Below are 22021 nucleotides of genomic sequence, written 5' to 3'. Positions count from 1 at the left end.
TTTAATGTTGAGCTGAGCTGCATGAGCTGTTTATATATTTTGGAGATTAACCCTTTGTCCGTTGATTCGTTTGCAAATATTTTCTCCCATTCTGAGGGTTGTCTTCTTATCTTGTTTATAGTTTCCTTTGCTGTGCAAAAGCTTTTAAGTTTCATTAGGTCCCATTTGTTTATTTTTGTTTTTATTTCCATTACTCTAGGAGGTGGGTCAAAAAAGATCTTGCTGTGATTTATGTCATACAGTGTTCTGCCTATGTTTTCCTCTAAGCGTTTTATAGTGTCCAGTCTTACATTTAGGTCTATAATCCATTTTGAGTTTATTTTTGTGTATGGTGTTAGGGAGTGTTCTAATGTCATTCTTTTACATGTAGCTGTCCAGTTTTCCCAGCACCACTTATTGAAGAGACTGTCTTTTCTCCATTGTATATCCTTGACTCCTTTGTCATAGATTAGTTGATCATAGGTGTGTGGGTTTATGTCTGTGCTTTCTATCCTGTTCCACTGATCTATATTTCTGTTTTTGTGCCAGTACCATACTGTCTGGATTACTGTAGCTTTGTAGTATAGTCTGAAGTCAGGGAGCCTGATTCCTCCAGCTCCGTTTTTTTCCCTCAAGATTGCTTTGGCTCTTCAGGGTCTTTTGTGTCTCCATACAAATTTTAAGATTTTTTTGTTCTAGTTCTGTAAAAAATGCCATTGGTAATTTGATAGGGATTGCATTGAATAGATTGCTTTGGGTAGTATAGTCATTTTCACAGTATTGATTCTTCCAATCCAAAAACATAGTATATCTCTCCATCTGTTTGTGTCATCTTTGATTTCTTTCATCAGTGTCTTATAGTTTTCTGAGTATAGGTCTTTTACCTCCTTAGGTAGGTTTATTCCTAGGTATTTTATTCTTTTTGTTGCAATGGTGAATGGGAGTGTTTCCTTAATTTCTCTTTCTGATCTTTCATTGTTAGTGTATAGGAATGCAAGAGATTTCTGTGCATTAATTTTGTATCCTGCTACTCTACCAAATACATTGATTAGCTCTAGTCGTTTTCTGGTGGCATCGTTAGGATTCTCTATGTATAGTATCATGTCATCTGCAAACAGTGACAGTTTTACTTATTTTTTTCCAATTTGTATTCCTTTTACTTGTTTTTCTTCTCTGGTTGCCGTGGCTAGGACTTCCAAAACTATGTTGAAGAAGAGTGGTGAGAGTGGACAACCTTGTCTTGCTCCTGATCTTAAAGGAAATGCTTTCAGTTTTTCACCATTGAGAATGATGTTGGCTGAAGACCCGAGTGTTTGAAGTGTGTTTATCTCACTCCCACCTTCCTGAGAAGCGAGAGGACAGGGGTCCCTGACTGGTGGGAGCGGGCCCTGGGGCACCTGGTGCAGCCCCTCTGCAGCCCCTCCGGGAAGTGCACCCACTGCCCTGATACCTGATACATGATGCAAGGTGGAGCATTTATCAACAAGAAGCAGCCTTTCTTTTCCTTTTCGTCACTGGAGGTGTTTGGAGCCCTTTGCCAACTGTCACCTACGACACAGCCAGCACCGAACAGGCAAGTGAGGCACCGTCACCCAGCGCTGGTCAGAGGAGCACAGCTGGGATGGAGCATCTCGCCCGTGGATCATTGAATGCCCAGCGGGGGCTGACGTCCGTCCCCGACACCTTCCTCGGGAGAAGCCCCACTTCCGTGTCCCTCCGTCCACCACCTCGGGGTTCCTCTGTGTGTGTGTGTGTGTGTGTGTGTGTGTGTGTGTGTGTGTGTGTGTGCCCACGCTTTCTGCAGCTGCCCGGTCACCTCACGTCCTCCCTGTTTGCTCCTTATAGCAGGAGCGCCAGGGACCTCTCGTCAGTGGGTCACAGGACATCTCGGCCAGTGAATCGAGCAACCAGGGTGCACGTGCAGGGGATCACGGGATACAGCATCTGTTTTCAGGCTCTTTGGCCATTTTAAAAATCATTAAGTTGCCGGTAAAAAGGACACACACATCTCGGAAGAGAATAATTTTGCATTCACCCTGGAGAGAAAAAGATAGGGCGGCAGCCTCTTCAGATTCACGTGTGACCCGTACAGCTGGGCGGGAATCACAGGCAGATAGAGCCAGCAAGAGGTTTCCTTCTCTCCATTGTGTTCCCCACCTTCCAGCCCCATAGGGCCAGACGTAGGGACAGCGGGAACCGAATTCCTTAGGACCTGCCCAGCTGCCCCTCGAGGAGCTTCCTGTGTTTGTCAAATAAAAGCCCCTTGGAGTCCCTCTCAAAGAGGGACAGCTCGGGACCCTTCCAGGCTCACCCCGTAACAGAAACACGGGGGTACCAGCCGGCCTGTGGGAGCAGAAACCGCGTTCAGGGGGCTACAGGGGCCCCGCCCTTTAACACTGCTCTTCCCCGCGGGTCAGAGCTCACGAGCTCGGCAGGTCACCGGCTCAGGGCCCGGCAGGAGGCTGTGACCTCGGCCCGAAGGGATCAGAGCGGGCCTTCAGGGAGACCTTGTTTGGGGACCAGTGTCTGCTACCTCATCTGCTACCTCGGGATTCGTTTCCAGACGCGAGCGGCAGGGGCTGTAGTGGGGACCGGGCGTGCCCAGTGCTCGCGGTGCCCCTCCAGTGCCCGCCACGGCAGCCCTGGGTCCGGGGTCTGTGCCACGGGCCTCGGGTGGCCCTACTCTCGGTCCCTGAAACGGAGAAGGCGGTGCGTGGGGGAGTTGGCTTAGCTGCAGCCGGCAGTGCCAGCCTGGCGCGTTGTTTATTTGCATTCCAATCAACCTGCACGTAGCCGGCTACTTAGGACCCTGGACCTTGGCCTGGCTCCACTGCGGGCGGTTTCCCAGCCAGGAGCTCAGCAGGGTGCCTGTCCCCAGGGAGCCCGGAGCTGGGTGAGTCTGGGGGCGCAGGGCCGCACCTGTGTCCGCCCGGTGGAAGAGGGCCCACGCGTGGTGACACACGGTCCTGTGCCTCCGGTGCCGCGCCCCTGACGAGCTCTCTCCCGCAGGGCGGATGGACGGCTCCTGGTCCTGAGACCCCATGTGAGGCTGGCGGAAGTGGCCCTGGGACAGCGAGATGCCCTCGGAGCGCAGGGACGTCCTGGTGCTACTCCCCACGCGGGAACGGCTGCGGCTGGCTGTGGGGGTGAGCGCGGAGGAGGGCCGGGTGGGCGACAGCGGGGGGCAGCAGGGGCCAGGGGTGAGCCAGGCCATGTGTGTGGGGTGGCCGTGGGGGTGAGCGTGGAGGAGGGCCGGCGGGCGACAGCGGGGGGCAGCAGGGGCCACGGGGTGAGCCAGGCCATGTGTGTGGGGTGGCTGTGGGGGTGAGCGCAGAGGAGGGCCGGGTGGGCGACAGCGGGGGGCAGCAGGGGCCAGGGGTGAGCCAGGCCATGTGTGAGGGGTGGCCGTGGGGACCACGTGGGGCCAGTGTGCCGGCGGGCCTGCCCCCTGGGACCGCACTGTGTTCTAATCACACCACTGCCCCCCAGCTTAGAGAAACGGACGCTGGCCCTGGCCACCTTTACACAGTGTGTGTCCCTCTCGGTCTGCAGCCCCCGGCTGTGGCCCAGGCCAGACACAGTCCGCAGCGTCCGGCGCCTGCGTGGGCAGATTTTGTTCCGAGGGGCCCATCCCTTCTGGAGCCTCTTCCCATGACCCGGGCGGGGGTGGATCTGAGGGCAGCTGCGTCCTCGGCCTGGAATAAACACTAAAGCTGCTGAGGGAGCCAGATTCAGACCTGGCAGATGGGAGTCAGGCCGCCCACACCTTGTCTGCGGGTGACCGTGAGGTCCTGCCTGGAGGGGCGAGGCCGCGGGTCTGTCCTCCCAAGAAGGTGGCTCCCGCCTTCCCTGGGAAGGGCAGCCCCGAAGCGCTGGGCTGGGGGCAGCGGAGCAGGGGTTCGCTCGACAGTGTCCGTGAGAGACCCTGCTTGGCCTCTACCTGATGGCCACGTGACTCAGGTTGTCCTTTCAGGGGAGATGTGAGTTGTCGCTTAGGCGTCCATGGCTTCACTCCACACGCAGGATGACACGCAGGCGCAGGTACAGGACGGAGGCTCTCTTTAGGAAGCGTGTGACTCCTGCAAGCTCCCACCAGACAGTGCAGCTGTTTGAAGTCAGAGCCATTAGCTAAGAAGCTCGTCACCGAGGTGGCGTGTGCCCGGCTTTGAATGCCACCTCGTCTGTGAGGACCAGTGCAGCCCTGGGGACGAAGCTCGCCTCTACCGCCTTCCCCAGGCCCCCGGCCACCCCGGGACAGCGGCTGCCACGCAGACGTCTTCAGGGCGCCCCGCAGGCCCGCCTCGCCTGCCCCTCCCTCCCTGTGAAGGAGCGCCCAGAACGAGAGAGGGGCTGCGCGCTGGCCCCGCACAGGGACTCCCAGCCCCGCAGAGACCCTCCCCGACGGGACCTCCCGGGGAGCGGGGGTACGGTGAGCCGGGGAGGGGAGCCCCCGTCTCTGTACAGCAGCTGTAGGGGTGCGTGGGGCCTGGCCTGAGCACAAACACCCGCGGGGACACACCGGACGAGCCGGCCGTGCTGTGGGTCCGCTGCTGTGCCCCACGGCAACTCAGAGCCTGCACCGCGGGCTGCCTGCGCCCCAGCTCCGGCCCTCGGGACACGGGGCGTCTAGTGGGTCCGTGCAGGGCCAGGTCGCTTCCAGCCAGGATTTTGACGTCTTTCCACCTCATTCCAGTTGCCCGAGAGAAAGTGAAGTGGCCTGAGCCCTCCGGTGCCAGGCGGTCTCTGGAGCTCGGTTGTAGTGGCCCTTCCGGGCGTGTCTGAGCTGAGGTCGAAGTCTCTCTTCCCCATCGCGGCCCGGAGCAGCTCCTCCTGCGCTAACTGGTGCCCCCACGTGTCCGGCTCTGCCCCCTCCCTTAGCCCTCTCCACGCGCAGCCGGGGCCCTGCCCCCCGCTGGTCTGATCTCACAGACGGGAAACTGAGGCCCAGGGTTGGCGAGCACTTGGTGCCGAGCTGGGGCTGCAGCCTGGGCCGCCTGGTTCCAGAGCCCGTCTGCGTTCTCGCTGTAGGTGTAGCCCCCCGCCCGCAGGGGAGCAGAGCCAGGGGGGCAGGGGGCGGGTGCTCTGGAGCCCCAGACCCCGTCTTGGAGGCACGCCGGGGAGGGGTCAGCCCTCCCATTTGGCCCGTGAAGGGAGTGTTCCTGATAGACGTTGCTGACTGTGAGAAATAAGTTCCTGTTTCTGCATCTCCTTTCTGGGAACGCGGGGTGCAGGGTGCGAGGGCGACGGAGAACTCGGGAAGCTAACGTCCACGTGGAAATGTCTATCTCATGTGTTCGGCCATCGCGGACGCTCGGGCTGTCTAGGGCCCAATCAGAGGAAGACGGAATCTCTGTGTCTGTCTTTCCTTCCTACTCTCACCTTGTCTGCCTGTCTTAGTTGAGTTGAGAGGCAACGGAAAGCGCCCATAAAGTGGGCGGGCCCCTGGGGGAGGGCGTAACCTCACTGAAGGATGACTGCGGTTTGTGAAACGCGGCACTTGAAGTGGGAGGGGTCTGGCGAAGAGCGCTGGACCCTGCGGGGCTGGTTTGGGGCTGCCTTTGGGAGGGGGCGGAAGGGGTCTGAGATGCCCCACGGCTCCCGGGAATGTCTTGCCTGTGTCCTGGGAATTTCTCCTCTGCTCAGGGACACACTTCTGTACTGGAGTCAAGGTCCCCAAGCCTCAGCGTCCCCATCCAGCGATGAGATGCTGGAGCTGATCGATGGGCTTCCCGGGGGTTCGCTGTGTCCTTAGAGGTGCCTTATGCCACGGGGAGGGTGCAGCAAGGGGACCTGGGGCGGGGTGGGGGGAGGGGAGGTCCTGGGGCATTGGCCCTGCCCTGTGGGAGCCTGGTTCCTGGGTGAAATTCACGGGAAGGTCTTCCTGAAGGACCGTGCAGCCGGAGCAGAGCTGAACCCTCTAGAAGGAGACGTGGATCCTGGCTGCGACGGGGCCCACGGAGCCAGCCTCCAGTGCCTGTGGCCTCGCCCTCCTGGCCCTGCCACGCGGAGCCCAGAGGAAGTTACTTCCGGGGTGTGCGCACTGGGCTAGCAGTGAGGGAGGAGCCCGTATTTAACTGTACCGCGTGCGGCTTCACACCAAGCATTAGGAAGCCATGGGCTGGGAAGCCTTGCTGCGAATACGCGTCACCGTCATCGCGGGCGGAGGGATTGTCCCTCACCAGATCAGACGGACGATGACAAGGCCGGCCTCCCGGGCACTGACCACTAAGAAGTGGGACTCCCCGAGTCACAGGAGCTCCGCCTGTCCCCAGGAAGCCTGCGACCAGCGTCCTCAGGCTGCCCGGCCGTCGCACTCCAGCCCCTCAGCTGCCCCCGGTAAATGGGTCTCCGTTCGGTGAACCCGAGCCTCCACCAGCCGGCCTCACACACACGGACACGGGCGCCAGACGGCAACGTAGGTCTGTGGGGGCCAATCACCGGCCCAGGAAGCACAGAGGACAGAGGACCAGACCCACCAGGGAGCTGTGTCGGCCACGGGATAAAGGGCCTGTGTGCCCAACGAATCAACGGCGGGGAAGGTCCCGGGGTGGGGCCTTCCCTGAGTCTGGATTCAAATCAACAAAGCACGAAAACGCTGACGTTTGTGAGACAACCGGAAATTTGAACGTGTGGGATGGCTGATATGAAGATGTTGTTAACGCTTTAGGTGTCACGAAGCATTTGTGGATAATGGAAAGCCGACTGGCTAATAGCTGTGGTGAGGGCGAGAGCCCGCCCTTCCGTGTACACACACCGATGCGAGAGAGACCTCACTCGTGCAGGCGTGGACGCACACCCAGGACTGGGGCCGCGTGGGAGCGGGGAGGGGCGGGGAGGTGACGGCGCTGGGGCTCGGCCTGGGCCCTGCAGCCCGGCAGGAGGTTCCTGTGGGGCAGGACGGCTGCTGTGGCAGAACTGGGCCGTGGGGAGACATGCGCCTCCCCTGCAGCACACGCCCCTTTCAGGAGTGCCCAGACGCCAGCCCCGCTTTCAGGAGTCGCCTAGCGATGCTGGCTTCGAGTGAGGAGAGAGCCCAGTGGGGCTCCTGGGGACACGGAGCCTCCCACACCCCGTCCTTGGAGGGAGCAGCCTCCTGTCCTGGGGTCGGGCACGCCGCCCCTGCCCTCGTGAGGGTCTCACCCTCTCACAGGCGGCCTGCTGTGTTGGGGGGACTTCTAGCCGTCAGCCTGGGGAGTGACCAGGGACCCCGAGCCCTGACCCTGCTGAGCGGGAAGCCCGCTGAGCCAGACCCCCTGCCCACCAGCCCGGCTCGGTGGACCCTCCTCTGGACTCCCTCCTCTTCCAGAGGTCGCCCTGCTCAGCGCCCTGAGCACCTCTGATCTCTATCGCAGGTGCAGGCTGCCGGGCACGAGCTCTTCCAGCAGGTGTGCGACCTGGCCGGCATCAGAGAAGCCCACTTCTTTGGCCTCAGTGTGATAAGAAGTAAGCAAGCGTCGCCCGACGACCCTGGGCCCCCCGGGCCCCTCCCAGGGCAGGGAGGGCGGGTGCTTGGGGCTGAGTCTGAAGGAGACCCCAGGCCTCCGCCTGGTGCCGCCTGGTGCCCACGTGTTCCGAGGGCACCAGGGTGTCTGGGCGATTCCCCCTCGCTGCACCGGAGCACAGGCGCGTGCACTCATGCTCACACATGCAGATATTTACATAGTTGCACATTCACACACATGCACACTCAGGCACACACATACATGTTCAAGTATTCACGCGCACACGAAGTACACAAACACACATAACCACACTCGTGCACACTGTCTCACATACTTACATACTTAACACATTCACACGCGCGCACTTACATACTCACACACGTGCTGGCACACTCATACCCTCACATACTTATTCACACTTATAGGCACACACTCACACGTATTTACATGCTGTCACACAGGTGCACACATGCACACACACACATATACACTTGCACACTTCCCTCCTCTGGAGAGAAAAGGTGAGCAGGCTGGAAGCTTGCTTTCTGGAAGCCCTGGGCTCTGCTGGTGTGCAGGGCCCAGTTCAGAGCCGGGGGTCAGATGGAGCTTCCGTGGACCCCTGGTGTGAGGAGGGGCAGTGCTGGCAGACGAGGTGGGGCGGCCGCCTTGTCCCCCCGTCCCAGGTTCCCTCCAGGCCCCCAGGCTGAGTGGACGAGCACAGGGCAGAGCAGGGGAGCTTGATCCTCCTCCTGGATCCCCCAGCCTGTGCACCCCAGGCAGGCGTCCAGGTGGGGGCCGAGTGAGATGGGGAGACCCCATGGGGACATGGGCTCTGAGGACCTGGCCTCTCCCTCGGCGGTCCGTGCAGCGTGTCCTGCAGACTCGTGAGCATTTCTCCGAGGGAAACAATCCTGCGGTGGCTCCCCCGTGGTGACCCAGGCCTTCGTCCCACGTGGGCTCCCTCGGCCCCAGCCGCAGAGAAGCTTCCGTGCTTGGGCCGCCTGACCTCTCCGGGCCCGAGCACAGCGGTGGAGGCCCCAGTCTTGTCACTGGTGCGACTCCCGTCTCCGCCAAGCTCTCTTTGGAGCTTGTAATTTCGTCTCAGCGTGACTGAGAGCCGAGCCCTGGGACTTCTGGTGGCCAAGTGCCTAGGGACTTGGGGGGCGGGTGGGGGGCGCGGACGAAGCAGGGAAGAGAAGGAGGATGAGGTGGGGTCACTGGTCAAGGTCCCCATGGGAATTCCTGCCCTTAGACCTGGCCGTGCGCCCCCTGGCGTGGACTTGGGGTGTCCCGTGTGGGATCCCCAGGCTGGCCCGGGGGAGGTGGTAGAGCTCAGGACAACCGCCTTTTCTCCTGTCAGGAAATCGCTCCCCAGTTCCGGGTCCCGGACAGAATCGGGGACATTGGTGAGACGGTGCTGCAGGCAAGGGGCCCGGCGCCTATCATGGGGTTCATGTCCTGGAGTAGCAGCTTTGGGTTAAATTTTAATATTAGTGGACTTTTCCCGGTTTGCAGGGAAAGCTCAGTTAATGGGTAGCTTTGCCCCAGTTTATGCTTCTGTCCAGAATCGCCGTCTTAGCCGTTGGCCGCCGCCGCCTTGTGCCTGGCCCTCGCAGACAGCCAGTCAGGACGCGATGCCTGGCCCTCGCAGACAGCCAGTCAGGACGCGATGCCTGGCCCTCGCAGACAGCCAGTTAGGACGCGAGCGTTTCTAAGAAGCTTGGTTTGTTTGGGGGAGGGGAGGGTTGCCAGTGCCCATTCCTCAACAAGTCTGTCGTCTTGTTCTAGAAGTTTCCCGCTTCATGGAAATGAAGTCCCCATTGTTCCAGAGAGGGTCCTGGTGGGCCTGGTGGAGGCTGAGCGGGGGGCTGGGGTAGGTGGCGGGACCGCTCACTTCGCGGCACAGGCCTCGTGGCGTAGGACCGGGCACACGCGGGCAGTAAAGCAGAGAGAGGGCACGCACACGCGTGGTGACTTCGTGCGGGGACTCGTTGAGACCCGGAGCCCTGGGGGGAGGGGGTCACAGGCTCTGGGGGGCCCCGACCCCTGGGACGCGGTGGTTGGGTTCAGGGGTACCTCTTCCTCCTGAGCTTTGTCACTTGGGAGCCCGGGCCTCTGGAGCATCTGGAGGTGGCTTAGCTGAGGGCGCGTGCCACTCCGGGCCTCTCTGGTCCAGGACAGCTGCCAGCTCTTGGGTCCCCCCGCCAGGGCGTGAGGTGCAGTGCCGCCACCACCTGGCCCTCCGAGGCCCCGCTGGGGTCTGGGTGTGGGACGTGCAGGCGGGCTCAGACTCAGTGGGTGGGCACGTTGGGGGCTCCAGACGCGGAGTGAGGATGGACCTGAAGCCCGGCCACCGGCAGTAAAGCAATCGAGGGACGTCGGGAGAGGGGTGGCGGGCTGGCCGCCGGAGCAAGGAGGTCTCAGAGGGAGAAGCAGGAGGCCAGTGGCATTCACAGGCCCACCCCAGTCTCCCTCTGCCCAGGACGGCGGGCCGCGCAGCCAGCCCCCCGTCCGGCAGGTAGCCCTGCAGGATAGAAGAGAGACGCAATGCTCATTTTACTGAAACAGTACTTTGAGGATTTTCCGACATCCCTGGAAGTAGAGACAACAGCAGCAGTTGCCAACCTTTTGCCAAACCTGCTCCATTGAACCCGGAATGTTCTGCTGATTATTTAAAATAAATCCCAGGCTTCGTGATATTCCATCCCTAAATACTCTTTACGCATCTCTTGAAAGAGAATATTTTCTTAAATAGCCACAATGCCATTTGTACACCCAACAGAATTAACAATTTCTTGATATTATTATTTTATTTTTTTTATTTATTTATTTATTTTTTTTGCGGTACGCAGGCCTCTCACTGCTGTGGCCTCTCCCGTTGCGGAGCACAGGCTCCGGACGCACAGGCTCAGCGGCCATGGCTCACGGGCCCAGCCGCTCCGCGGCATGTGGGATCCTCCCGGACCAGGGCACGAACCCGCATCCCCTGCGTCGGCAGGCGGACTCTCAACCACTGCGCCACCAGGGAAGCCCCTCTTGATATTATTTAATATTCGCTTGATATTTAAATTTCCCAGTTGTTTCAGAAATGTCTGTTTATAGCTGCTTTGTAAGAATAAGGACCCAAATAGCATCCCCGCGTTGTGTTTTGTCACCTGGTCCCTAAACCTCTTAGGATCAGAACCAGCCTCTGCGCAGCCTGCACGGCCTCAGGTAACAGAGGCCTCAGACCAGGTGGCGTAAACGACAGAAACCTGTTTTCTCGCAGTCCGGAGGCTAGAGGTCTGAGATCCCAGGGTCAGTGGGGCCGTTCCTCCTGAGGCCTCTCCCCTCGGCGTGTACTTGGCCATCTTCTCCCCTTGAACTCACGTGGCCAGCCCTCTGTGCAGATCTGTGTCTGAGCGCCTCTTGTTATGTGGACCCCAGTCCCGCCGGATCAGGATCCACCCTAATGACCTCATTTTAACTTAAGCACCTCTTAGAAGGCCCAGCTCTAAATACAGTCACGTTGTGAGGCCCTGGGGGTTTGGGCTCCAACATAAGAATTTGGGGACACATGCGGCTCCTGACACCCCTCCCCTTTTTCATGCCAGTGGCTCGCTGAGGCCGGTGCGTCCACTGTCCCACTGGCAGCCCCACACTCTAGGACCCCGTTTCCTCCCAGCATCACCTAAATTGGCTCTCACCCCACACTTCCCTGTCCTGGAAGTTGGCGGGACCGCCCAGTCACTCCACTCAGCCTTCTGGGTGGGACAGCATCACACGTACTGCAGGGCTGGCCCTGGGCGTGTCCGTCACCGGACGCCACGTCTGGGCCCTACTTCTAGTGGTGCGAGATTGGCCCATGGGTTCAGGTGGGCAGTGCTGGAAGCCCACGTCCAGCGGGTGGGCTGCAGCTGGGGGGCTAGTGGGCGACTTTGAGAGCACATTCGATCCGTTTCTAGCACCTTTGTCGTCTAGGTTAGTGATGCTGTCGGGACTTTTCTTCTGGAGCTTGAACTTAAGCTGAAGGTGGTTTGTTTCTTTCTGTTCTTTATCATGAACTTGGCGGGGAGCTTGGAAGGAGCAGGCAGGTGATTTGGATAATCACATGCGGAAAAGGACCCTCGCAGCCCTTGCAAGTGGGGCTTGGCTTTTCACACCTGTTCCCACGTGCAGGCTCCTTCGACAGAACCCCGATCCTTTAACAGCGCCACCAAGGTCAGACGGCACGCGATGGCTAAGCCTGTGGGCTCCAACCACCCTGGGGGAGCCTCCCAGACACAGAGGATGGTCTAGATGAATGAAAAGCAGTGCTTGCTCAGAGCAGAGGTGGGCACGCTTCCTGTACAGGGCCAGGTAGTGAGTGTCTCTGGCTTTGGAGCACGAACGCAGCTACAGACATTATGTAGCAGAGGAGCCCGGCTGTGCTCTGCTTGGCCCAGGGCCCTCCTTTGCTGACCCCGGGCTTCGAGGGTCCTTGGCCTGGGGACCCCTACCAGGGTTTTATTAGCCGTGTGACTGGCGTGCTTCCAAGCCTCTACAAGGCCCGGTTTCCTCCTCTGCAAAGTGAGCAGAGATAACAGCCGAGGTGTTGAGGATGCGGGGGTTGGCTCAGGGTCCCAAGCCCAGAGCCTGCACGCGGCAGGCACACCCCCTCCTGAGGCGGGGGGCTGCTGAGTGGTGTGGCGGGCCCCGCCCTGGTCCCCTGGCACCGCCCTGTCTATACCCCGGAAGGCTGCCTCGTAGAGCTGGGAGGGGTCAGGCTGTCCTGCTGTCCTCAGAGAGGGGCCTGCAGGTGGCGCAGTCGAGGCCCTGAGAGTCACGGGTTCTGGAGCTGAGCCTGACAGTAACGGAGGGAGGCCGGCCCGCCCCACGCTCCTCTCTAGAATAATCTCATTTTTCTCCAGCTCACAAAGGAAACACGTGGTCGTAATAGTCCAAAAACACAGAGCGTAGAATTTGGAAAGAAGGGTCCCATGACCATTCCCAGCATTACCACGTTAATGTGACTTGACTTGAAGTTGGGGAGCTTGGCCCCAGGTTTACAGGCCTTTCCAGTTTCGAAGGACTCGGTCTACAGCTGGGAGAGGGGCTGTTGGGAGGAAGACCCTTCCGGACGGTCACGCTCCCGGCAAGGACCAGCTCTAGTGCCGTCGCGCTGTCAGTGTCTAAAGATTCCGCACTTTGGAAAACCACCCGGTAAAGCCTGGACGTCAGGAGACACGCTTCTCAGCCTGCCACCCCAAGGAGGCCACCGCGTGTGACTGCTCGCACACGGGCCCCTCCCAGCACGCTCTGCTCCAGGCCCTGCTTCTCTCTGTAGACAGCGAGCACGTCTTCATGGATCTGGAGCAGAAGCTCAGCAAATACTTCTCAAAGGACTGGAAGAGAGAAAGGCATAGAGTGAGCTAAACTGCCAGGCGGGGGAGGGCAGGGTGGAGGGGCCCGGGAGGCCCAGCTGCTGGCCCCCGCCCCAGGTCCCGGCGCGGAGTCTGCCGGGCGCAGGGAAGCCAGCCCTGTGGGTGCAGGTGCAACGCCCTCCAGTGTTCTGGACATTTGCCCCGCAGTACAGACCTGAGCTGTGGCCTCCGGCTGGGTCTGAAGCGATGCAGATGGTGCTCCCTCCTGAGCACCAGCCGGGGTCAGCCCCCTCCCCCCAGGTCTCAGCACCGCCTTCTCTCACCCTTCCAGCCCCAGGGAAGCGGCAGGCCCGGGGCCCCCTTCGTGGCCTTCCTCAGGGTGCAGTACTACGTGGAAAACGGAAGGCTTATCAGGTAAAGTCGCTCGCTGGTTCTCTGGCACGTTCCCGGAAGGGTGACCACCTGTCAGGATGCGGTATCGCTGTTGCTTGGGGGGCAGAGGCGCAGCCATTCTTTTTAATTAACCAACATGTAAAGACTAGGGCAGAAACAAGAGTGTTTCGAACACAGGTATTTTATGCCCTAGGGTGGGGTTTCCCAGGTGTGTGCTGGAGGGTCTGCGGATTCCTCTGTAAGCGGGGCCTCCTCCTGCTCTGGTCTGCGCGCCCAGCTGCTGGTGCCCGTCCGGGTGGGAAAGGACCCCAGGCTGGCACACCTGCAGGGCCTCCTTCTGAGTTCCTGGGCCTACTTTCCCGAGAGAACCCCACCAGAGCATGTGGGAAAATACAGATGCTGGGGCGCCCCCAGAGCGGGGGCGGGTAAGCGGGGCCCGTGTCCCAGGAGCCCCCTGAGCAGGTGCAAGTGGGCCGGGGTCCCCACAAGCCTCCCCAGGCAGAGAGCTGGTGGGGGGGAAGGTTCTGGAAAAGTCTCGGAGGGGCGAACAGGCAGGTTGCGGGGAGGGAGCGTGGCTGCCCCGTGCTGTGGGGCCAGTCGCTGGTGGTAGTGTTAGAAGATCTGAACTTGTTCTTCCCAGGGGCCCTGCTCCCTGTGTGTGTTGGGAAATTAGCAGAAGAAAGGGGCCTGTCTCTTAGGAGGCGGCTATAAACCAGGTCGGCCAGTCCTGGGTCCCAGGAGCCCTGCCCAAAGTCAGGCTCACCTGGCTTCTCAGCAGCAGGGGGGCGGCAGCATGTCCACCTGTACCTCCCCCGCTTCGGGGCCCTGAGGGTCCTGGGGCCCTGGGGCAACGAGACGGGGCGTGGCGGGCGGGGGGCGGTGACTGGCGGGGTGGGAGGCCGCAGGCTGCAGGGAGACGGCGCTCCCAAGCCCGCTCGCCCGCCAGCGACAGGACGGCCAGGCACCTGTACTACTGCCACCTGAAGGAGCGGGTGCTGCGGTCCCAGTGCGCCCACCGGGAGGAGGCCTACTTTCTGCTGGCTGCCTACGGGCTGCAGGCCGACCTGGGCAATTTCCGCGAGCCAGCACACTCGGGCCGCTACTTTGAGCCGCAGGCCTACTTCCCGCAGTGGGTGAGGCCCCTCTCTCCATCCTGGCCGCCACCCCCAGGGGCGGGGGGGGGACCCCGGGCTGGAGGGGGAGCAGGCTGGACAGATGGCTGGCGGCTCCCTCCTCAGATCATCACCAAGAGGGGCAGCGCCTACATCCTCAGGCACGCGCCCACCCTGCACCGTGAGCAGGGGGGCCTGAGCCCCAAGGAGGCCGTGCTGCGCTTCATCCGGGAGGCCTGCCGGCTGGAGGACGTGCCCGTCCATTTCTTCAGGCTGTACAAGGTCCAGCTGCGGGGACGCCGGGTGGGGGAGGGCGGCTCAGGCCTGGGACGCACCTCCCCAAGGGTCCACAGGGCGGCCGGGACCCCGACCCAGAACAGGAGGGACAGAGTCCCCACGGCTGTCCTAGGGCCGGGACCCCCAGCCAGCATCAGAGGGGAAATGGGAGGAGGCCCGGGGACCCCACCTCAGCCCTCAGGCACCCCTGGTCCACCAGCGAGGGTCTGCGAGGGGGGCCACAACCCCAGGCCAGGGGCTCTAGACCTTGCCAACGTCTGTGTCCTCTTAGGATAAGAAGGAGGACCGACCTACCATTGTCCTGGGACTGACCCTCAGAGGGGTGCAGGTCTATCAGGTGACCGGCAGGGGCCCTCCTCCCCCTCCCCTCCCCTCCCCCTCCTCCCCTCCCCTCCCCCTCCTCCCCTCCCCTCCCCTCCCCCTCCTCCCCTCCCCCTCCTCCCCTCCCCCTCCCCTCCCCCTCCCCTCCCCCTCCTCCCCTCCCCCTCCACCCCTCCCCTCCCTCCCCTCCCCATCCCCTCCCCATCCCCCTCCTCTTTCTCCTTAACGGCCCCTCCCCTCCCCCACGGGGGCTGGTCTTGCTGCTTCCCTCTGGCTGGCCCTGTGCACGCGGCCCTGCTGTCTTGCAGGAGGTGAACCGCGCTCCGCAGCTGCTCTACGACTTCCCCTGGCGCCACATCGGGAAGCTGGCCTTCCTGGTGCGTGTCTGATGGGGTCGGGGCTGGGGTCGGGGGTGTCTTAGCCCCCAGGAGCCCAGAGGAGCCTGGCAGACGCTTGTCCTTCAGGACGTTGACCAGGCACGTCATGGCCCACGAGGTGCAGGCACAGCCCGAGGCCTGGGGAGTGTCCCGCGTGGAGACGGCCCCACCCCCTGGAAGTGCCCTTCTGCCGGGCTGGGTGTCCTGGCTCTCGTCACCAGGAGGACTTCTGGCTCCTGGGTGGGGACAATAAAGGGGGGCGAGGAGGAGGCCGCAGACGCGCTCCATCCAGACACCCTGGGCCGGGCCTGGCGCTGGGCGGGTGGCAGGGACGGTGGGTCCTGGGTGCAGGCTGAACTCGAGGGCCCAACACGGCCGTGGGCCCACAGGGTCCACCTCCCCCGGCCCAGCGCGGTGGGCGCCGGGTTACAGCTGCCCTGAGGCCCCTCCCCCACCCGCACCCCCAGGAGAAATCTGGTGGCAGGACAGAAACAGGGGAGCCCCCAGCGGAGGGCCTGGCTGATGCCGTCCTCTGGCTTTCTTGGTATGTCACATCGCGTCTCTTCTCTGCTCAGGGCAAGAGGTTTGAGCTCTGGCCGGACGGGCTGCCCGCGGCCCGGAAGCTGGTGTACCGCACGGGCTGTTCCTGGCGCTCCCGCCACCTGCTGCACCTGCTCAGTAGCAGCCACCAGCTGCACCTGACCCTGCAGCCCGCGCTGCAGCGGCTGCGGCAGCTGGAGGAGGCCCAAGGTGGGGCCGTCCCCTCCGCGCCCACCCCTCCTCTGCGGTCTAGGTCGGACGCTGGGCACGGCAGCCCGCGTCACACCCTGTTTTCCCAGAGGGGGGCTTGGCAAGGGGGTGGTGGAGACCCCACTCCTCCAGCTCTCCTGGGGCCTGATTCTAAAGATGGGGGCCGGGGGGGAGCGAGGCAAGGGCTGCAGTAACCCCCACGCGGTTCCTGGAGGCCCTGGCGATGCACGCGTGTGTGTGAGCGTGGAGTGCCTGTGTGCACATGTGTGCACACCTGCTTGCGGGGGCTGCTTGGGGCCTCTCGCCCTGAGACCTGGGAGCCCTAGGGCCGCGAGCACACGGGCAAGTGTTAGGAGCTTACCGGCTGCCTGGGCTGTGACAGCGGACACTCGGGGCCCTGACCTCTGGGTGGCAGTTCCCTCCCCCGACTCTGCATCTTCCTGGGCCTGGCGGTGGGCTGCACCCCTGGGCCTCTGTCGGCCACCTGCGGCTCCGTCTCCAGCGCTCCTCCCCCTCCCCCCACACAGAGAAGAAGTGCTACCGGGAGTCCTGCGTCAGCGACGTGCTAGAGCTGGACCTGGACCTGGACCTGGCCAGCAGGGCGTCCCCCGGCTCCCCTGGCAGCGGGGACAATAGGGACGGAGGCTGGCGTCCCCCGCACCGCCTCTCGCTCCTCTCGTCTGGCAGCCACTGCAGCTCCCGCTCGTCGGGCATCGAGGCCGACTCCCAGCTGGCGGAGCCCGTGGAGCCCGGGGAGATGTCGGTGGATGAGCCCATCGTCGGGGCTGCCGCGCTCCACGGGGAGGAGCCGCCCAGCAGCTCCAGGACCAGCCAGAGCAGCCGTGGCACAGTTGGTGGTGGCAGAGGTGGGCCTGAGGGCGACACCCGGGACCAGGGGGAAGGTGAGTGTGTTGCTTGGCTAGATGCCGGCTGGGTCATCGCTGTGGGTGCCGGGAGAGGCTGGGGTGCTCGTCACCCTGATTCTGGGGACCTTGTTACACAGGGGCCCCTCCACCACAGGGCCTGGGAGCAGAGAAGGGAGGACAGGGCCCTCCCTGCAAGACGCGGTGGGTGGTGGTCCTTCAATCCCCCTGCAGCTGGTAACTCCTAGGGAGCCTGGCCTGGCCAGCGTCCCTCATGTAAGATCCCATCGGAAAGCATTCAGCCACGTTTCTCTCTTGCTACCCACGGGGTCAGTAGAAGTCACATGACAGTCGGCCACTTATGAGCCATTCTAGGACCAAGCACCCACCCGGCTTAGCAAGAGCTCCTTGTCCCCAGGGATGCCTCTGCAGTAGGTCTGGGAGTGGGGGCCCTTCCTTGTCACCCCAGGAAGGTTACGCAGGCTCTGCTATTCCCTGAGCACCTGCAGCGTCTTTGAGAGTGGATGCAATGGGTAATCGTGGGGACCAGCCTCAGGGCCTGGCCACCCAGGTCCACCTAGAGTCACCCAAGGCTATGCAGGGACACCCAGCATCACCCACGTCCACCCAGAGTCATTCAGGGTCACCTAAGGTCACCCAGAGTCATTCAGGGTCACCCAGTGCTACCCAGGGTCACCTAGAGTCACCCAAGATCACCTAGGGCCAATCAGAGTCATTCAGGGTCACCTAAGGTCACCCAGAATCATTCAGGATCACCCAGTGCTACCCAGGGTCGCCTAGAGTCACCCAAGATCACCTAGGGCCAACCAGAGTCATTCAGGGTTACCCAAGGTCAGCCAAGATCACACAGTGTCAGGTGGTTTTGGTCAACCTGCCGTGTCCACCTTTACATTCTGAGCGATAAAGGACAGATCGGTCTCCAGCTCTGAGGTTTTGCCCAAGTGTGTGGTCTGCAATCTGGAATGAGCAATAATAATGATAAGATGCTGTTTGCCCAGTAAGCACCTGCTTTGATTAGACATCAGAGCACTTGGACAACTACAGCAGCCCAGTGCGGAAGGACAGGGCAGTGTGAGCTGGGAGGGGGGGGCAGGGAGTGGGTGGGGTCCTGGGGGACCATGCAGGGAGAAGGCTGGGATAGGCGGAGACCACCTAAGGGGAGGAGCCCAGGTCGCCCACAGAAACCATCGCTCCTCGAAAGGGCTCCGACACCTCACGTGGAGAAGACACGTGATAGTCTGGGGTTCCAGATGACCTGCAGGGAGGAGGCCAAGGTCACAGCCCACCTCTCTGTGACCCCGAGGCCTGAGAGGAGGGGTGCGGGAACCATAGAGGCACCCAGTCTCATCTCAGAGTTTGGGGCCCTGGGGTGGGCTGCCCTCTGCAGGGAGCAGGCGGGTGTCCCCGGGCCCTGCTCACGTGCCCTCGCCCTCCTCGCAGCCTCTCCCCAGCAGCCCTTGGCCGCGGTGCGGGTCACACTGGTGAGCACGACGGGCCCGAGCGCTGAGGCCCTGCACCAGGTAGGTCCCCACGTGGGCCAGGCGGCCTCTCCCTGTTCTGCATCGCGCCTCGTCAGGTCAGGGGCCCTAGGCCCGCCCGAGGGTCCCCGGGAGACTCGTCGGGCAGTGGGGGACCGGTGAGGCTTTAGGGAGCGAGGCGGGTCGGGAGCTGGGTCCTCTGCGTCTGAGAGCTGAGAGTTCGGCCTGCCGTGCGGTGCGGCCCCCGGCCCCGCCCCCTTCCCAGGCGGTGGGTGGTGTGAACAAGGCCCGCACAGCTCGGGCCCCAGGAGTGCGGGGCTCTGGGGGGCTGCGCCCCGGGGCCCAGGAGCAGGAGGGGGGCCAAAGCCAGTGGCCCTGGGAGGTGAGGCAGAGGAAGCGGGGGCTGGAGGCGCCGGGCCTTGCTTAGGGCGGACCTGGGGGAGCCCCAGTGGGCGGGTGGTGACCCTGGAAAGAGAGTGAATGTTAGGGTGCGATTTGACTCAGAGGGAGGCGGGCGGGCGGGGGCCCGGCAGGAGGTGGGAGTTCGGCGGGGGCGGGGGCGGGAGGGGGAGAGAATGGAGGGGAGGGTGAGGCGGCTGCAAGACGGCCTCCTGGTCTCTCCCTGCAGGTGCCGGAGGCCCGGGCGGCAGCCGACCCCGCGGCCCCGCGCAACCGCAGCGTGGACGACGCGCGCCCCGCCCCGCGTCCCGCCCCGCGCCGCGCCCCGCGCCCCGCCCCGCGCAGCTGCCCCCTCCGCCGCGCGCTGGACCCCGGGCCGAGGAGGTCCGTGAACTCCCGCTCCCTGGACCTGCTCGGAGAAGACCACCACCCTGAGGAGTTTGTGGTGTAGACGCCTCGGAGCTCCGCTTCACCCCCGCAGGGCCCCGTCCGCGCCGCACGGCTCCGCCCACTTGGGACTCTGTCCCTGCAGCGCCGCTCCATCCACGCGGGGCTCCGTCCATCTCTCCATCCACGTCTCGCTGGCCCTCTCTGCCCTGGAGGCTCCCACCTACCACCGCCAGGCTGAACGGGGCCTCTGGCACCGCCCCTTTTACCTGGCGGCTTTGCACCTTCACCTGTCTGAGGGGTGGAGCCAGCTCTGTCAGGCCTGGAGGTGCCGACGAGGTCTCACTTTCCCTGCTGCTCGGACTATGGCCGGTCCGAGCATCTTCCGAGGTCCGCGGCTCCAGTCTCTGCGCAGTGGCGCGTGGGCCGCGCTGCCTCTAACGCTCGAGGGAAGGTGTCTCAGCTCAGGGGTCCCCAACCGCCTGGCCGCGGCCTGTTTGGGGCCGGGCCGCACAGCATGCCCTCCGGAGCTCGCATTACCGCCTGAACCATCATTCCCCCCACCCCCACCCGCCACCCCGCCTGTGGAAAGATTGTCTTCCACCAAACCGGTCCCTCATGCCAAAAAGTTTGGGAACCAATGTCCTAGCTGCTCTCGGACATTGGAGAGACCTCTGGGGTTCCCCTGCCACCAACTCCTCGATAGATGGTGAGACCAAGAACAGCAAGCTTCCCGGGAGTCCTTGAGCTCACGGTCACCGTCGTTGTCACTGCACTGGCCACAGGTTCCCCAGACCACCCTCTCTGCAGCCCCTGCTGTTCACAGCCCTGGGCCCACTGGACAGAGGTGCCTCTGTGAGCCGTGGGCCCAGCTGCGTCACCCCAGACCCTCAGCAGAGCCCACCTTGTCCGCCGTGTGTACACAGAGGCACCGGGCCTGGAACCGCACAGCCACGTGGACACTGGTCCTGTGGAGCTGGTGGCAGGAAGTGGGAGGGGCAGGCTAAGGAGGAAGCCGTGATCTACTCTCACTCACAGAAGGAAGGCTCCAGAAGAAAGCCCGCCAGCGCAGAGCCTGAGTTTTCTCCTTCCCATCACAAGTCAGGCTCTGAAGGTGGTCCTTCCCCACCTCCTGCCCCAGTATCCACCCAGCCCGGAGGGCGTCTGGGCACCAGGGAGCCGTGGCATCTAGTCAGCACTGGTCACCCCCCGCCCACCGGCCATTCATTGCCCCTTCCCCTCCCCGAGTCAGAAGACTGGATGGGAGGTGGGGACAGGGATGGGTCCGGACCGCCAACACCCCTCGTCTGGGGCAGGAGACCCCTTCCGAGCTTCGCCACCTCTCCAGCTGGCGGCTCCACAGGTGGCTGAATGGCTGAGTGGAGTTTCACAGCGATTTCTGGAAAAGCATATTGAGGGACTTTGACCTTCGCTGGGGGCCGTACTGGCCGGTGATTAAGAGGCCAGTGAGCAGGCCGAGTGTCCCACTTGGGGCTGGACCCGCCGGGGTCGGGGCGCCCGGAGGGTGGGCTGTAGTTAACGCTGTGCTTTCCCGTCCAAGTCAGGGCAGCTGCCCCAGGGCTGAGACATGGCCCCCACCGCCTCCAGGGCCCTACGTGCAGGGGGCCTTCTCGAACCGTCCACCTCATGGACAGTGCAGAGTGGCTGCGCTGAGCCCAGACGGCAGAGGGAGCTGGCCTCAGGCTGGCACTCTGTGTCCCCAGAGGGAAAAGCAGGGCTGGTGCCGTGTCTCACCTATCTCCTGACCCCAGCTGGGCCCTGCATTCCTTGCTCTGGAACAGGTGGGACTCCACGGGTAACACCACCCTCCCAGCCTGAGGCTGGTGACAGGCACGTGGCGTGGTATGGCTTAATTCACCTGTGCGTCCCTCTGGCCCTCCCCCCCCTTGCACACCTGCTGCCCTCTGTCTGGATGCACTGACCCGTGTGTCACTGTCAGATAGTCCCAGACGCTGTGCCCGAGACACCATCGTCCCCTCCCTGTTCTGCTCACTCCTTGAGGACCCCACAAGGGCCGTGTTTTGGGGACGGGGTGGAGCCTGAGCCCAGGGGGCGGGGTCTGCAGCCTGGCCTTAACCCGGGCTCTTGGTCCTTACTGTGAAAGGAAATCGCGCTCGTGCTCACACCGCGCATGTGTAATGAAGAGCTGCACACACGTCCGTGTGTCTGCACCTGGGCAGCCTGCGCCGGGGGCGGGGCGCTGGGAGGCTGGGCGGTGCGGCCACACGAGTACTAGATTCTCGCCGTGAGGGTTCCTGGACACCGAGAGCTTCACCTCGTGAAGAACCACGGTGTCCTAGCGCTGCGTGGACGGAGGAGCTTGGAGGGGAGACCAGCCCCCGCCCTTGGAGTTCATATTTGTCTAAGTCGTTTTTTAAAGAAGCATGGTGGGGGCGGCTGAAGGGCGGTGCTGCTGTGGGGCACGGGCCGGCAGGGTGGCCAGGGGTCGGTCGAGGTGGCCTCATCTGCTCAGTCTTTCCCTCATTAAGCAGACGTCACTGAGTCAGGTCACGTGCCAGCACGGGGTGGACGCCAGACGGGGGCAGCACCCCCCAGCACGGAGCGCGGTGAGGGCCAGGGTCGGCCGTGGCAGTGCTGGACCTCCCGGGCCGCCCTTCAGAGTCCCCTGTGCAGGAGGTGCCCACATGCCCAGCTGGGCCTCCCTGAAACAGGGCTCGCGAGGACTCCTAGCCTGTGGCCACAAGAGCAGGCGGCGAGGGAGGTGTGGTCCTGGAGGACGGGGTTGGGCCTCCAGAGCTGTTGCGAGCCTGAGCCCTTGCTTTTCCGTGAGTTTCCGAGGTCACACTGAGTCGGGTCCCCATGGTAAGAACTGAGGCTG

At 62.7% G+C, this 22021-nt stretch overlaps 1 protein-coding gene across 1 annotated transcript; it reads left to right on the top strand.

Moving 5' to 3' along the window:
• Positions 1-1412: 1412 nt before the first annotated feature.
• FRMD1 (FERM domain containing 1) lies at positions 1413-19225 on the top strand. The gene is made up of 12 exons (XM_060283529.1): positions 1413-1552; positions 2989-3125; positions 7332-7422; positions 12727-12806; positions 13095-13177; positions 14103-14550; positions 14837-14902; positions 15195-15263; positions 15839-16013; positions 16541-16915; positions 18338-18417; positions 19004-19225. Exons 2-12 carry the CDS (start codon positions 3057-3059, stop codon positions 19223-19225), a joined length of 1758 nt encoding a protein of 585 aa, XP_060139512.1. The 5' UTR covers positions 1413-1552; positions 2989-3056.
• Positions 19226-22021: the final 2796 nt, after the last annotated feature.

Source organism: Globicephala melas, chromosome 14 (genome assembly GCF_963455315.2).
Source record: "Globicephala melas chromosome 14, mGloMel1.2, whole genome shotgun sequence".
Taxonomy (NCBI): Eukaryota; Metazoa; Chordata; class Mammalia; order Artiodactyla; family Delphinidae; genus Globicephala; species Globicephala melas.
Note: the sequence above shows the minus strand (reverse complement) of the source record. Positions and strands in the feature narration are given on the sequence as shown.

Excerpts from the sequence above, each read along its gene's own strand:
- FRMD1 (XM_060283529.1), top strand. The coding sequence starts at position 3,057 with ATGCCCTCGGAGCGCAGGGACGTCCTGGTGCTACTCCCCACGCGGGAA. Across the intron at positions 3,126-7,331 it reads GGCTGCGGCTGGCTGTGGGG|GTGCAGGCTGCCGGGCACGA; the intron begins GTGAGCGCGGAG and ends TCTCTATCGCAG. Across the intron at positions 13,178-14,102 it reads GAAAACGGAAGGCTTATCAG|CGACAGGACGGCCAGGCACC; the intron begins GTAAAGTCGCTC and ends CTCGCCCGCCAG.